General features: G+C 50.7%; 1 protein-coding gene across 1 annotated transcript; it reads right to left on the bottom strand.

Annotated features, from left to right (window-relative positions):
* Nucleotides 1-76: 76 nt before the first annotated feature.
* On the bottom strand, nt 77-4,327 carry GTPBP1 (GTP binding protein 1). The gene is made up of 2 exons (XM_069082157.1): nt 3,278-4,327; nt 77-1,238 (listed from the first exon to the last, which is right to left on the bottom strand). The coding sequence occupies exons 1-2, from the start codon at nt 3,467-3,469 to the stop codon at nt 837-839; spliced, it is 594 nt and encodes a 197-aa protein (XP_068938258.1). The 5' UTR covers nt 3,470-4,327; the 3' UTR covers nt 77-836.
* Nucleotides 4,328-15,497: the final 11,170 nt, after the last annotated feature.

The raw sequence follows: 15,497 nt of genomic DNA, 5'->3' as shown, positions 1-15,497 counted from the left end.
AACTCCCCCCCCTCCCACCCCCTGGCCTTCCATCAAAGGCAGGAGGGTGCCAGATGGCAAGGCTGGGCCTGTTTATGGTCACTGGCAAGATGCCCTCCCTCTCCTAGCCAGGAAAGAGAATGCCAGGATGCTGAGGAGAGATGAAGGCCTCGTTTCTGCTGGAGGGCAATCAGGACTCAGGTCTGTGATGGCACCTCTGGGCCTGGAGGCTCCCTAAGCCTCCAAAGTACCAGGCACCACTTTTAAGGAAAGTCAGACGCTGGGCAGCAGAGAAGCCCTGTCTCCCCCAGTGCTACCTGACAGGCTCTAACAAACTCGAAGGATACACTGGTGCTCATCCACGGGCCAGTAGAGAACAGGGGCCCAGTTTGGGGCTAACAGGAGTCCAAGCCAGCCAGGAAAGGCTGGGAAAGGGCTTGGCCCAGCACCGTCCGCATCCGGGGTGAGGGCAGCCATGCTGCTGTCCTCTGATGACCCGGGCTTCAAAGGAGCCGGCGCCGGTGCCAGGGCCTGCCATCCCACTGATCCTTGGCCTCTCAGGTGGGATGCCACCTGACAGCACTGCAATGCCACACCGGCCAGCCCGAAGGTGACTGTTCCCTAACCATTTCTTTGTCTTCTTGGTGGGGGGAGCAATGCACCCAGGACATCATCTGAGAACTGCCTTCCTCCCCCACAACACGCATGACCCCACCTCTCCAGCCTCCAGTCCAATTAAGGCATGTAACCATGGGTTAGAATCAGTGAGACTCAAAGAGCCACAGAGCTCTTCAGAAAGGGAAAATCAGGAGGGGCACAGGGACCTTTCTAGTCGAAAGGAGACCACCAGAAAAATCCTACTTCGAGGTCCTGTCTGCAGTAACTGCAACCCCAGGGCAGCCCAAGCCTTGGAATGCCAGCCAGGGTCTAAGCACAAGTTGGCCATAGGCCACCCCAATACTAGGGGACAGGCTTGTCCTCCGAGGGCCCTGAGTCTCAGCACCAGGCTGGGGGTGGATCTGATGCCAGAGTGACTCATTACAGCAGTCTACTATGGTAGCAAGGGGTCGAAATTTGCAGCAGCGAAGGGAGTCCCCCACCCCGGCCCTCCTGGCTAATGAAACCATGGAAGGAGAACGGTGCTCACCTGATCCCTGCCCAATGACATAGATGGTCTCTCCACAGCCCTCGTCCATCCTCTCCCACATCTGCCGGAGGAGATTGTCATACTGCTCTGAGGTTGGGCTGACTAGCACCAGCTGGAGGAGAAACCAAAAAGCTTAGGACTCCTGGGCACTGTGGCAGTGGGCCAGCCCAAGCCAGTGGGGCATAACCAAGGCCTGCCTCCTGCTTGCTCCCACACCCCTCGGGGTGGGCCCACCAGGGCCGGCCTGTGCCTTTCCTGTTGGCAGCCCCCGAGCATGGCCCAGCACAGCACCTAGCACCCAGAGGCACTCCTGAACACTCCGTACTTTCCTCATTCACTCCCTGGGCAGTCCTAGCAGGGAGGGAGCAGGGCCTCCCTCAATTACAGGCTGCACCTTCTCCCATCATCCACCCACCCACGGCCCAAGTGCCCCACGCAGTCGATGAAAACCCAACCCAGCCTTGGGGCCCCGCTGGAGCCGTGTTTAGGGGAAATTCTGAAGGAGGCCCTCTTTGGAGCGGGGCCAGCCCCAGTAGCCAGTCCCCCCCCAGGTGTGGACCTCTGAAGTGGGTCACCAGGGTGTCCCCAGACACTTTCAGGGCATCTTCCCAGAAGGAGCCTGTGGCCAGCAGGCAAATGGGGCTTTGTCTGTTCACACATCAGCCTGTGGGGTTGGGCTGCTTCCTAGAGTTTCTGGGCCTGATCACAGGAGGTCACCTCCATCAGCCCTGGAAGCTCCCGGGCAACCGTGCCTGACAGGTCTGTGAGCATAGGTACCCAGCTGTCACTCGGAAAGCCCCGCCCGGATGCGCTCCCTCCTCCCCAGGTGCCGGCGTCACCCTGTCTGTGACTCCCTGAGCTGCCACCACTTTGGAGCCAACTAGGGAGCTGTGGAAGGGGCCAGATCTGCCTGGGGCGTCCCGTGATGGGGGAGAGGAGGGTCAGGGGCCACGGGCACTGGTCTTATTAGGACAGCCCTCTGCTCTCCATGTTAAGTCATGTCATAGTTCCAGGCTCCCCCTGGTCACACACACAAAAGTCAAGCCTTGAGTGGGCCACACAGGCGATGGGACCCTGGAACCTGACTGGAGCTCCCTGGACCCGGTGTGGCCATGCCCTCCTCAGACCCTCCTCTGCCCAGCTTTCCGGCCAGCGGTGCTCCTGCGCTCCCCCTCTCTCCCGTCCCTAAACTGCTCATAAGGGTGCTTGGAGATCTACCCCACACACGGTGTGCGCTGCCACGATGGGGCTCCAGCAGGGGAAGGGGTCTGCCCCGGGGGGCAGCTCCTCAACGTCAGGGCTGGGATTTGACCGAGGCAAGAGAAGGCGGGCACTGCCGCCGGCACAGCCTGGGACCCCTTCTCGGCCCCCCGCAGAGGGGGCCGGGCTCCGCCGCCTGCGCTCGGCCTGTCCTCAGTTTACCCACCAGCCCTCAGCTGTCCGGGGAGGGGCCCGGGTGGTGGGCTGGCAGGACCAGTGAGGGGCCGCTCCCAGCTGTGTCCCCGCGTGCCAGCGCCCACAGCACGGAAGCAGGGCGTCAGCGCCACCCGCAGAGCACCCAGATACTGACGCCCCCAGGGGTGGGCAGCTCCAGGGCAGCGGGGACCCCGGCACCACCGGCCGGCAGCCCCGTCCTCAGCGGGGACATAGGGCACCCCTCTGCCGGTCTCAGTTTCCTCCCCTGTCATAACGAGGGGCTGGCCCCTCCGGCGCCCCAGAAGCCGGAGGTGGGGGTGGGAGTGCCCACGTGGCGGGGGTGGGGAAGGAGCACCCAGTGCTTATCTCTGGGGGGGTGCGGAGGGGGCGGGGCAGGGACTCCCCTCCCTCCGAAACGATAAGCCAGCTGCCAGCCCGGTGTGGCCGGGGCCGACACTCCGAGGTGGGAGTCCCCGAGCCGGGAGCGATGCGGAGGGCGTGCGGAGGCCAGTTTCCCCGGGGCCTCAGTTTCCCCGCCTGCCGCCCGACCGGCCAGCAGCCGCCAGCCGCCAGCCGCCAGCCGCCCGGCGGGGGAGGGGGGGGGGGCCGGGAGGGGCGGGGCAGCGCGCCGTTGCCATGGCGTCGCCCCCTCCCCCGAGCCCTCCCGGCATGCCCCGCGCCGGGCCTAGGCCCCCGCCCGCCCTCCCCGGCCGAGCCCCGGCGGACCCCGCGCACCTTGCTGGTGAGGTCCAGCTCCGGCTCGCCGTTGAGCGCCTCGCCGTCCTCGCTGCAATCCGAGTCGAAGCCCGTGTGGAGGCGGGCGGCGGCGGCCGCGGCGCGGGTTGAGCCCGGAGGACTAGGTTCCGGCGCAAACATACAGGCCGGCACCGGCGAACCCATCGGGGAGCGGCTTCGCTCCGCCGCCATCTTCACTCGCCTCGGCTGTCTCGCCTGCCCTGCCGCCGCCACTGCCGCCACTGCCGCCGCCGGCCTCCCGGCCCGCCCCGCGCCCGCTTCATTTGACTAATTTATGCGCGGTTCCGCCCCCGGCGCCGCCCCCCCTCGGCGCTTCTGCGCAGCCGCCAATGCCGAATTGGGGTTTCTGCGCAGCTACGACCGGCAGGGGGAGAGGAGGGGATAGAGCCGGGGCGGGGTCAACTCCTGAATAATGGAGAAGCAGCCCGAGCCTCCAATGACGGCCTCGAGGCCGCGCGGGCCGCGGGGGAATCATTTAGACCCCGAACTCCCCCACAACAAATCCTGATGGAAACGTTAACACGCCTTTCTCTCGGCCTCCAGGAACTGCCTTCCCTCCCTCCATCTAGGTTCGGCCAATAGGAGCGGAGGAGGATAAGACGGATGCCGCCCCCGTCCTATGCGGAGACGCGGTGGCCGGGCTTCTGAGCGCAGGAAGGCTTCCGAAAGTTGTAACAAAATAACCAGGGGAAGGCGGCGGGCCAATGATTGAAGTGGTCTCTGCCCGACGCGCCCGGGCGGGCTCGCGTTTAAAGGGACGCTCACCGGGCCCAGGCGGCCGGAGCCCGGGAGCGCAGCGCTTGCTGGGGACTTTGGGGCCGGGGCCGGAGCCGGAGCTGCCCCAGCCCGCGCGGGGCAGAGGCCAGTCCGGGGCCTGGGGCAGCGCGAATGCTTCTTGCCTCGGTATGAGCAAAGCGCTGCTAGAATTGGTCCAGCTCTGAGAAGAAGAGGACCCTGCGTGCTGCTGGCATCAGCCGGGGTTCAAACCCCAGCTCGGCTGCTATCCTGTGTGACCTCGGGCGAGTCACGCCCCCTGGCCGGCCACAGATGGCACCTGCAGTGTGCCAGGCACTTCGGGGCGCTGGAGACACGAGGAGAGCTCACCGACCCCTCTGGGGTCCGTGCCACTAAAAATGAGGAAGCAGAGTCTGAAAGAAAGCGATCTGACAGCAGAATTCAGCCCCTGTGTCCTGTAAGGGGAGAGACCCTGGAGAGGCCGTGCCCCGTGGACGTGGCTTTGACCTTGCAGACATGAGAGTTGTGTGAACCTGCACAAATTACGGAAAGCTCTTTGCACCTCAGTCTCTTTATCTGCAGAAAGGGAGTAGACTCGATTGGTTCCGAGGTCCTCCCCAGATCTGATGATCTACCAGCATCCATGTATAATATACGCAAAATAATCGCATGGTTTGTTGGGGTTTTTATTTGTGGGAGGGTCAGGTCATCCCAGTGTCCAGGAAGGAGGAGGCCCAGAGGGAGGAATCAGGTCACTGGACTTGTCCTCTGCTCCCCAACACTAAGCAACTCCAGTCTAGATCTCCCCTCCCCCATGGCATTCCCTGGCGTGCCCTTCCTCAGCCTCTTTGCCTCTGTTCTGGACCCACCATCTCAACGGCCCTCCTAACCTGTGGCTGGGGCCCAGTTTAGAACAGGGTGATGCAGATGTGTCCTGGCCCCAGCTGTCTAAGGTGACTTGCAGCCCACAGTCTTAGGACTCCTACCCATGTGATTACAGGGACCCAAGCTCCTCTTAACTGGAATAATGGAAGTAATTGTGTCCTAAGAGGTCTCCCTGCTTCCACTCTTTCCCTTCTCCCCAAAGTCCTAAATAATAATAGTGACTAGAATTTATATGGGACTTCAAGGTTTGCAAAGCATTTTACAAATATCTCATTTTATCTTCACAAAAATCCTGGGAGATAGGTGTTATTATTGTACCCATTTTACAGATGAGGAAACCGAAGCAGAGAGAGGGTATAGCTGGCTTGCCCAGGTCACACACTCAGTTCTTCCTGACTCCACGTCCAACACTTCATCCTTGGCCCTGCCTAAACAGGAATTCTTTCATCTGGGCTAATAACAGTTGGAGGTGGGAGCACCTAAGTGAAGGACAAGGGTGGGGGAATGCCCCAGCTTCAGTGCCCCTGGAGAAGGGGCAGCCTCTGTCCAAGAAGGTCTAACTCCTGCACCACTGGAGATGTTGTCTGTCCTTCATTCTCTAAGAGGACCATGACATCAGGAAGATAATGCCATGACTTGCAAGTGAATTGGATTTGAGTGAGGGAGGGCTGTGCAAGGTTACCTGCCTCACTTGCTACTCCATCTGGGTCCAGTGGCCAGATATGAATCACGACAACCAGAGATGGCCCCCAGCCCATGAAGTGGGGTCCTATGGAAGGCAGGCACCACGTCTAGGTGAGAGAGTGGGACCTTATCTTGAAGACCAGCCTGTCATAGGACCATGAGGCACAGGACAGCAGCATCACAGGGAGACCATCTGGTCTCATTCAGGGAGGGAGATGGTCCCCTCCCTAAACGCAGGCCGAGCCTGGCGTTTCAGATTCAGATTTGACCAGAAAGCCGCCAGTGAATACAACTGAGTCATAGCATGGAGTATTGGCACCCACAGCGTTTCAAGCTAAATCTACCAGACATCTAAATACATCTAGCAAACAGGACATACCAGGTGTGGTGACTCAGAGGGACCAGCCAAGCCCTCAGGTCTAGAGGGCGCTGACTCCTCCCAAGCTGGCCTTTGATATCTCAAGATCCCAGGAAGCTCCATCAGTGTCCTCTGAACCAATGGAGTCTCCAGTCAAGCAGCCAGGAAAAGCCAGCTAGGCAGATGCTGTGCCTGCCCCACCTTGTATGTGGGCTCCCTGGGACAAAGCTTCCATTGGCCTGCTCTAATTCTAGCTCTAGCAGCAACCCTAACCAAGTGGATTTTCCTGAGGCCCAGGCTTCATCATGTCACTACCATGCTCAGGAGCCATCGATGGCTCCCTATCACTTATCAAACTATGAATGTGGAATAGTGTAGGATTTAAGGCCTTCCAAAATCTGATTCCAAGCTACCTTGCTATCAATCCATCCACAGGCATTTGTTAAAGGACTACTATGGTGGGCCATCATCCTCAGCCAGAATGCTCTACAAATTGGGCCAGTCATCATTCCCCAGTCATCCATAACCTACTTCTCACCTGTGCGAGACTCACCTCTCTAAGCTGTGATGGTCTTTCTCTCCTCCCTACTACCAACATGCCTTTTCATCAAGGCTGACTCTGTCCATAAGCCATCTTACCTTCCTCTAACATTTAAAAAAATTTTTCTTGTGTACTTATAATTTGTATTATTTACCTTATTTCTTCAAAAAGACAATAAATCACCTGAGGGCAGGGACTATAAAGTGTTTCCTCTTAAGCTCTCCAGTGCTTAGTACAAAAGAACAGACATTTCCTGGAGGTTTCTTGAATTAAAGCCAACTTTCCCAGATTGCTATTTTCTAAGAAGTATCCTTTCTGCCTTTTTCCTTTTCCAGGAAATGAGGGTTAAGTGACTTGCCCAGGGTCACACAGCTAGCGAGTATCTGAGGTCACATTTGAACTCAGGTCCTCCTGACTCCAGGGCCAGTGCTCTGTCTACTGTACCACCTAGCTGTCCCCTTTCTGCCTTTTTCTGAAGAAATCACTCGACTCCAGCTAGACTGAGGATGGTCCTGCTCTTCTCCAACAGCTGAGTGCATAAGGCTTTATCAGAAAGGAAACAAACAGCTGTATATCAAACCACTCTATCCTGGAACAGGGATCCTGAAACTATACATAGTTTCCTCTGGTAGCAGAGTCACATTTGTAAATGCATACGATACATCAGATTGCAACAGAAACCAATTCTATTATAGTTATCAAAATATTGGGAAAATGAGGGTCCTGGGACTCAGGTTTAAAACCTCTGCCCTAGAACATTTCCTTCTCCAAAAATGATGAGATGTTATTAAGTGTCTTAATCATTTCTTCTGAAGAAAAGTGAAATATAGAACAGGCTATCATGTCTCTAATATTCCCCCATCATAAATTCTCCTTTTAATAAATAGATGCTAAGAAGGATATTCATGGACAGAGCACTGGCCCTGAAGTCAGAAGGACCTAAGTTCAAAACTGGTCTTAGGCATTTACTAGCTATGTGACCCTGGGCAAGTCACTTAACCCCAGTTGCCTCCAAAAAAAAAAGAAAGAAAGAAGAAGGAAGGAAGGAATAAAAGAAAAGAAAATTTTCTTTCAGTGCTTGCTTTTAGGTTAACATTTTGGAAAGGAAACTTCCTTTGTGTCTTATATCTGCCTCCACCTTCTGTTATGGCCCCTGATAAGTGGTTCCCTGATGCAGGCATTAGAAACCTTAAAACAATCCCCAGGCTTTCCTAGCTAGGGTTGAAGGCAGCCAGCACAGGGCTTTATACAGACTAGGTACTCTTGCCATTTCACAGGATCGGGGAACTGCAGGATTGGAAAGGATTAATCCATGAATCCTCTTTAGGAGTCCTGGCAAGTGGGCATCCAGCCATGATGACTAGGAACGCTTTATCCCTCCTTCATCCTGGGAATTGCCTCCCTCCCTCCTTTTTTTGGACAGCTCTAATTGTTAGAAAATTTTTGCTTACAATGACCACATCTGTGTCCCTAACCTTGTACATGAAGCCTTTCCTTAGGTACCCAGCTGCCTCCCCAAACTACCTTTTGCTCATTTCTTATATGTATATAAAGTGTACATATTGTCTTCCCTGTTAGAATGTAAGGTGAACATATCTTGCGAGGTTTCGGTGACCAAAATTTATATCCCTTTGGGCAGCGCACCATTTTGGTCAGAAACCCTGATGGTCTTCCCCTCCCAGATTGATTTTGTATTTTTTTGACTAGGTAAAGAGGCTATTCTCTGCCTCCTTCCTTTCCTAGCCTTAATCACTGAATGACTGTTTCCTTTGACAAACAGAACTGTTAAAGACCTTAACTTAAAAAGACCAAGGTCCCCCACTGTATAGACTCAGATGACTCCGGAGGATAAAGTGAGGCTGGTGACTTTGCCCAGCCTGCCTCACTTAAATCCAGTTCACTTGCAAGTCATGGCAGCACCTTCCTAATGTCATGGTCTTCAAGAACGAAGAACAAACAACAAGAATGTACGGTATTTGAGGGAAGGCACTTAGCAAAGTGAAAGATAGAACAGGCTATCATGTCTCTAATCTTCCCCCATTATAAATTCTCCTTTTAATAAATAGATGCTAAGAAGGATATATGGACAGAGCACTGGCCCTGAAGAAGGAAGGACCTAAGTTCAAAACTGGTCTTAGGCACTTACTAGCTATGTGACCCTGGGCAAGTCACTTAACCCCAGTTGCCTCCAAAAAAAAAAGGAAAGAAGACATAGTAGGCACTTGTCTATCAATTGTTTTTTATCACACCAATTCAGAATGTGGCAATGTTAAATAAATGGCCTTGAAGGGAAATTTAATGATTTTTTATTCCAGTTTCAAGTACTATGAATGAGCACAGAGCCTCAGAAAATAGCTGAACCGAGGAATACACCCAGCTGAGTTTCACAAGACTAAAGCTTTTGAATATTTTGCTTTTCCCAGTCATACTCTACTGGGTTCAGTCTTTTTTAGCAAGTTGTAACATATGTTCTAGTGCTACTCTCCCAACCCCAGCTTGGACAGTTGGGCTAGAATCTAGCTGATACATCCCCAGGGGAAGCTGCTTTCTCCCTACATGTTCTAGGGGTAAGTGAGAGGGGTTGGGAAGTGTCTTCCTAGCATTATACTTTGAGGTCCCACCATCATGATTACTGGTTGAAATAAATTAGTCAGCCAGACCTAATTAACTTTTAGAAATGAGTCAAATCAAAAAGCAAGTATTAAGTGCCTACTGTGTTCTGGGTACTGTATTAAGCAATAGGGATTTAAAAATAGGCAAAAAAAAAAAAACAACAACCAAAAAACCAGTCCCTGCTTGCAAGGAATTCACAGTCTAATGAGGGAGACAACAGGCAAATAATTCTGTACAAACAAAATATAGCTATAAATGTAGATCTCGATAGAGCTTTGGTCCTGGAGTCAGGAAGACTGTACAAAAATATTTATAGCAGTTCTTTTTGTGGTGGCAAAGAATTGGAAATCAAGGGGAAGCCCACCAATTGGGGAATGGCTGAACAAGTTGTTCCATCTAGCTTATCTCTGTCTTTTGGTTCCAACAAAATTATTGGCCAGCAAAGTTTTGTGCTAACTATAGTACAATATAAAACTGATATTTTTAACATGTGTTAAAAATCTTATCAGTATTAGAAGTGATCTAGGGGTGAATATGACCTTAGAAGAGGGATCTCTTGGTTTCTTGAGGTTTATCATACATCGTGTGGTTCATTGATTTTACGTAGTTCCCATACTTGAGTAAGTCCCATACTTGAAACAGCAGGGGATATAGTGTCAAAGGACCGGAGTTCAAATCTCATCACTATCTTACAACCTGTGTGACCTGGGACAAGTCACTTAATCTCCCTGGGCCTTAGTTTCCACATGTGTAAAATAAAGGGGTTGGGCTAGATGGCCTCTGAGGTTGCTTCCATTACATTTGATGAATGTAATGGAATACTATTGTGCCATAAGAAATGAGGAGCAGATGGACTTCATAATAACCCGGAGGGACTAGAAGAGCAGAACCAGGAGAAATCTGTACACAATTGCAGGCACAACATACGTGTGATGACTAACTTTCATAGACTGGGTTCCTCTCAGCAATGTAAAGTTATAAGACAACTCCAAAAGACTCGTGATCAAAAGAGCTATCCACATCCAGAGAAAGAACTACAGAGTCTGAATGCAGATTGAAGCAAACGACTTGCTCTCTTTTTTTTCTTGTTTTGTTTTGTTTCCTCTTTCCCATTGTTCATTCCATTATTCATAATCCTTCTGTACAACCTGACTAATGATTAATGTGAAGGTATTTGTAGATCCTATATTTAATTGCATGCCTCCATGGGGGGGGGTGTGGAGGAAAGGGAAGGGGGGGAAATTGGAAACTCAAGGGATTGTGGAACTGAATGTTGTAAACTAAAAGTAAATACATTAATTTTTAAAATAGAGGAAAAAATTAAAATTCACTGAAGAAGGAAATGACAAATCACTCCAGTATCTTTGCCAAGAAAATCATGAAGAGTCAGACACAGTCAAAAAATGGCTGAATGGGTCGGCTAAGTGGCACAGTGAATAGAGCACTGCCCCTGGAGTCAGGAGGACCCGAGTTCAAATCCAGCGTCAGACACTTAACACAAAAACTAGCCTTGTAACCTTGGGCAAGTCACTTATAACCCCAACTGCCCTCCAAAAAGAAAAAAAAGAATAAAAAAATGGCTGAACAAAAATGTTTTGTATCTACATCTATATAGACAGATTTCATCTCTATCTTATTTCTACAGAATTGTTTGCATGTCTGCATATAGACATATGCATACATATGTTTGATAAATTTGCAGTAATTGCCAAGGAAAGGGCACTGCCATTAAGAGGACTTAATATAGTAAGAGAACTACTTCTTCCATAAAGTGGAATTTAAACTGAAACTTGAATGAAGCCAAGAGGTAGAGGGAGGAGAGAGAGAATTTCAGGCATGTGAGACAGCCAGTAAAAATGCATAGAATCTGGAGATAGTCTCCTGTGCAAGGAAGCAAGGAGCCCAGTGTCACTGGATGGTAGATTCTGTGGAAGAGAGTAAAGTCGCAAGGGACCGGGTTGTGAAAAGCTTTAAAAGCCAAAGAGCATTTTCTATTTGATTCTGGAGGTAATCGGGAACCACTGGATCGCAATGAATGGTAGGAGGAAGATCACTTTAATGGCTGAGGAGGGGATGGATTGGAATGAGAGGAGAGGCCAGGATAGCAACAAAGATATTCTAAGGTCCAGGTGTGAGGTGATGAGGGTCTGCCCCAGGGGAGAGAAGAAAGTATGTGCTAGAGATGGCATGAAGATAGAATCCACAGAATTTGCAATTGATATGGGGGGCTAAGAAAGAGTGGGGAGCTGAGGATGATTACTAGGTTATTGGTGTACCTGGCTATACTGGGGTAGCTCATTTCTGTTGTTGTTCAGTCCATTTCAGTCACGTCTGACACTCTCTGGCCCCTAGCAAAGATCCTAGAGTGGTTTGCCATTTCCTTCTCTAGCTATTTTTACAGATGAGGAAACTGAGGTGAATGGAGTTAAGTGACTTGCCCAGGGTCACACAGCTAGGAAGTGTTTGAGGCCAGACTGAACTCAGGAGGCATTCTATCCACTGTACCACCTAGCTGCCCTAGCAGAACTGGTCCATATCTGGTGAACTATTTTGTGTAAGGAGTCTTTCCTTGTCTTCTTTAATATACAGCCTTCTTTTGGTGGATTACCTCCCATTTAACCCTATCTTAATGTTCTTTGGAGACGGCTGATTACATGTTGTCTCCCCCTTTAGACTATAAGCTCCTTAAGAGTAGGGAATGTCTTTTGCTTCTATCTCCCCAGTGATCGGTACAGTGTCTAACACAGAGGAGGTGCTTATTAAATGTTTCTTGACATGACTGGGAAGATGGTGATGACCCCAACAATAATATGGAAGTTCAGAAAAGAGGAGGACTTGGGTGAAAAGATAATGAATTCTGTTTTGAACATGTTAAATTTCAGATATCAATGTGATACGCAATTCATGGTGTCTGGGTAGGCAGTTGCGGATTCAGGACTGAAGTTAGGAGAAAGGCTAGTGCTGAAGAAACAGATTTGAGAATCATTTGTATAGAAATGATCATTGGATCCATAGGAGCTTATAAGATCCCAAGTGAAGTAGTTTAGAGGCAGAAGAGAAGAAGGTCCAAGACTGAGCTTTAGGATCACCCATGGTCAGTGTCTAAAGATCCAAGTATGAGAATAATAAGTAATAATATAGATATTTATGATGGTGGCATAGTTGCTATAAAACCATTTCCCCAAAGGGTGTGATGATCTCTCCCACAAGAACATAGAGTCCAGGGGAATGGCAAAGTCATCCCTCCTGGAGGTGCTCTCAATGGAATCCTCATTGTGTGTCCCTTATGTACAGTGAAGCTCTTCTGCTGGGTTCCCTACAGAACCCTGAATCTGCCTTCCAGATTCCATCAATGCCAATCACAGTTATTGACACAAACAATGCCAACAGCTGGTGTTCTCCTGGGGATGATTTCAGGACACTGATGAAACACTCAAATTCTCTGGTCTTCCAAAGATACTCCACCAGTCAAAGAAGGGCTGGGGGCGTGAAAGGAGATTGAGGCTGAGGTTTTCTCCTCCCCAACTGATTCTTCCTTTGGATTGTGCTGAAGGCTTCCAGCACAGAAACTTGAATCTTCCTTTCCAACCTGTTTCCCTACATTCATGCAAAGATAAGAAGTCATATTCACCCCTAGATCACTTCTTTGATGAACTAATTCATTCCTCATGGTTTGTCACCTGATACAGGTATTGAAGCTAAGGGAGTGACTGCAGCTTATTACACAGTGAAAAGAAGCAGCTAATCCAGTAATTAGTCAGCCATTATGTGCCTAGATTGTTATTGGATAATTGCTTTTTTCTACTCCTGCTTTGCAAGATCAGCTGAGGGCACAACATCTACGTTTTATGTACTTTTCATGCACAATACTTAACTCAAGGACATGTGATTTCAATGACATGGACAATTGTTTCAGAACGCAACTGCTTTGGGACCTTAAAAGAGGGATTTCTTAGTTTCTTGGGGTTTATCATACATCTTGAAGTTCATTGATTTTATGTAGTTCCTTATAAGTCCCATACTTGAAACAGCAGGGAATATAGTGTCAAAGGACCAGAGTTCAAATCTCATCTCAAATCTCATCACTGATCCTACAACTTGTGTGACCTAGGACAAGTCACTTAATCTCCCTGGGCCTTAGTTTCCACATCTGTAAAATGAAGGGGTTGGGCTAGATGGCCTCTGAGGTTGCTTCCAGCTTGTATGTGCTTGGGCAAGTAACTTCCACTTTTCTAGGTTTTGGTTTCTTCCTCTATAAAATGAGGGGGTTGGGCAAGCTGGCCTTTGAAGTACTTTCCCAGATCCTTTCCAGCTGAGCAGAACCTGCCAGTTTGCATTCTTCTGGCGTGTCCTTTAAAAACCAAAGGTCATCTCCACCACATGAGGTGGTTCTAAGGATCATGAGAAGCAACTATGCATAGGAAACTTCAGGGGAGCTAGGATCTCATCAGCAGGTAGACATTCATCTTGTTCTGGGAGGTTCTTGTCCCTCTCGTTCCATCAATCCTCCACTAGACTGGAGTCTCTCTTTTCACTCTTTCACCATCTAGGGATACCAGCAATACCACCTCCCTTCTTCCTCACCCTCACTTCGTGAACCACCCACCTTGTGTCTTTTGTTGGTGACATCTGAGGCAGCCTGCTCACACCCGCCATTGTTCTTTGGGTCACCTGCCATTAGGATTTCCTTGAGATGGGAGTGTCACATGACTCATGGGCCTAGAGCATCACCAGAAGAGTGGTGTTAAAAAGATAAGCTTTGGCAGGAGTGGGCTGCTTAGGATCATTAGAATGACTGATGGACTAAGTCAACTGGCTGCCTGATAGCATGGCATGACCTGGAACATAGGAACTTTATATCCATGCAACTTTTCCCACATGGAGAAAATAGGTGACAATGTTTACTACTCAAAAATGTCAAATAAGGTGCTTTGAGATCACAGGGTGAAGCCAGACCAACACAAGATGGCAAATATAGTGATAATAAGAAGCCAGATCCTGAAAAACATCTTTTGAACAAAAAATAAGATCTCAAGAGGGCGTAGAAGAGGTGGAAGATAGGAAATGCCCTAGCCTTCTCAGTGTAATCCTAACCATGGGGTCTTAACAACCACTGAATTGTCCAGGAAACGGGGGGAGGGTTGGGGTGACAGTAGAGGAGGGAAACTGGCATCCCAGAATCCCAGTTGTGGAAGACTTCAGAAGCCACCCTTGTTTTAGTCCAGTCTTGACCTTAGTCCAGCTCCCCTTGACAACATACCAGACAAGGTCTCATCCAGCTGGTGACTAAAGCTCTCCCCTACAGGGAACTTACTACCTCCCATTCTACTACAGGGGCAACTCCTACCATTACCCCTCCCCATTCCACTCTAGCTCCTAATCACTTTGCCTATTCATAGCATCTGAGACCTTGAGCTCAAGGGAACCTGATAACCATCTGGGCCATCCTCATGTCCATCTCCCAGATGAAGAAGCTGAAGCTTAGTGGCCTCATGGCTGACAAGCGGCTGAGCTAGGTACGGGTCCCAGGTCTTCCCATTCCACCTCCAGGCTCTTTCTACTAAACAATACGGCCTCCACGAACAAAGTCCACCACCGTGCTCTATGGACATCCTCTCTACACTGCTCCTCATTCGACTCCTCCTCTAGGTTTTCAGACAGGAGCCTTCTCAGTCTCAAGATGCCTCCACCCCATGGTCCTCTGACTGGTGAGGAGCTGGCCGGGCTCCACGCCTCCTGCTCAGGATTCTCCCACTGCTTCTTCCGGTGCGGGGGGGGGGGGACTCTGCCTTCCTGCTTCCTCTTCTAGTTTCTTTTGTAAACTGTCTTTCCCCACTAGAGTTTGAGCTTCTGGAGGGGAATGGAACAGGTTTTGTTTTTTTTTTTTGCTTTCTTTTGTTGTAGCTTAGCATGATAGGGAGGGGGTGAGAGGAGATAGAAGGGGAGGACCAGAGGAAGAGGAGAAGAGGGAGAGAGGAAGCAGCAGGTGAGGGAAGGGAAGGGAGGAAGGGAAGAGAGAGAGAGGAAAGAGAGAGGAAGCAGCAGGTGGGGGGATGGGAGGAAGGGAAGAGGGAGAGAGGAAGCAGCAGGTGGGGGGAGGGGAAGGGAGGAAGGGAAGAGGGAGAGAGGAAAGAGAGAGGAAGCAGCAGGTGGGGGAGGGGAAGGAAGGGAAGAGGGAGAGAGGAAAGAGACAGGAAGCAGCAGGTGGGAGGAGGGGAAGGGAGGAAGGGAAGAGGGAGAGAGGAAAGAGAGAGGAAGCAGCAGGTGGGGGAGGGGAAGGGAGGAAGAGAAGAGGGAGAGAGGAAGCAGAAGGTGAGGGAAGGGAAGAGGGAGAGAGGAGGAGGAGAGGAGGGGGAAGGGAGGCAGAGGTATGGAGAACACAG

The sequence above is a fragment of the Petaurus breviceps genome, unplaced genomic scaffold, assembly GCF_028583685.1.
Source record: "Petaurus breviceps papuanus isolate PSGF00001 unplaced genomic scaffold, PetGlider_PUasm1.0 156, whole genome shotgun sequence".
NCBI classification, from domain to species: Eukaryota; Metazoa; Chordata; class Mammalia; order Diprotodontia; family Petauridae; genus Petaurus; species Petaurus breviceps.
This window is presented reverse-complemented; position numbering and strand designations above follow the sequence as displayed.

Excerpts from the sequence above, each read along its gene's own strand:
- GTPBP1 (XM_069082157.1), bottom strand. The coding sequence starts at position 3,469 with ATGGCGGCGGAGCGAAGCCGCTCCCCGATGGGTTCGCCGGTGCCGGCC. Across the intron at positions 1,239-3,277 it reads AGCTGGACCTCACCAGCAAG|CTGGTGCTAGTCAGCCCAAC; the intron begins GTGCGCGGGGTC and ends TTTCTCCTCCAG.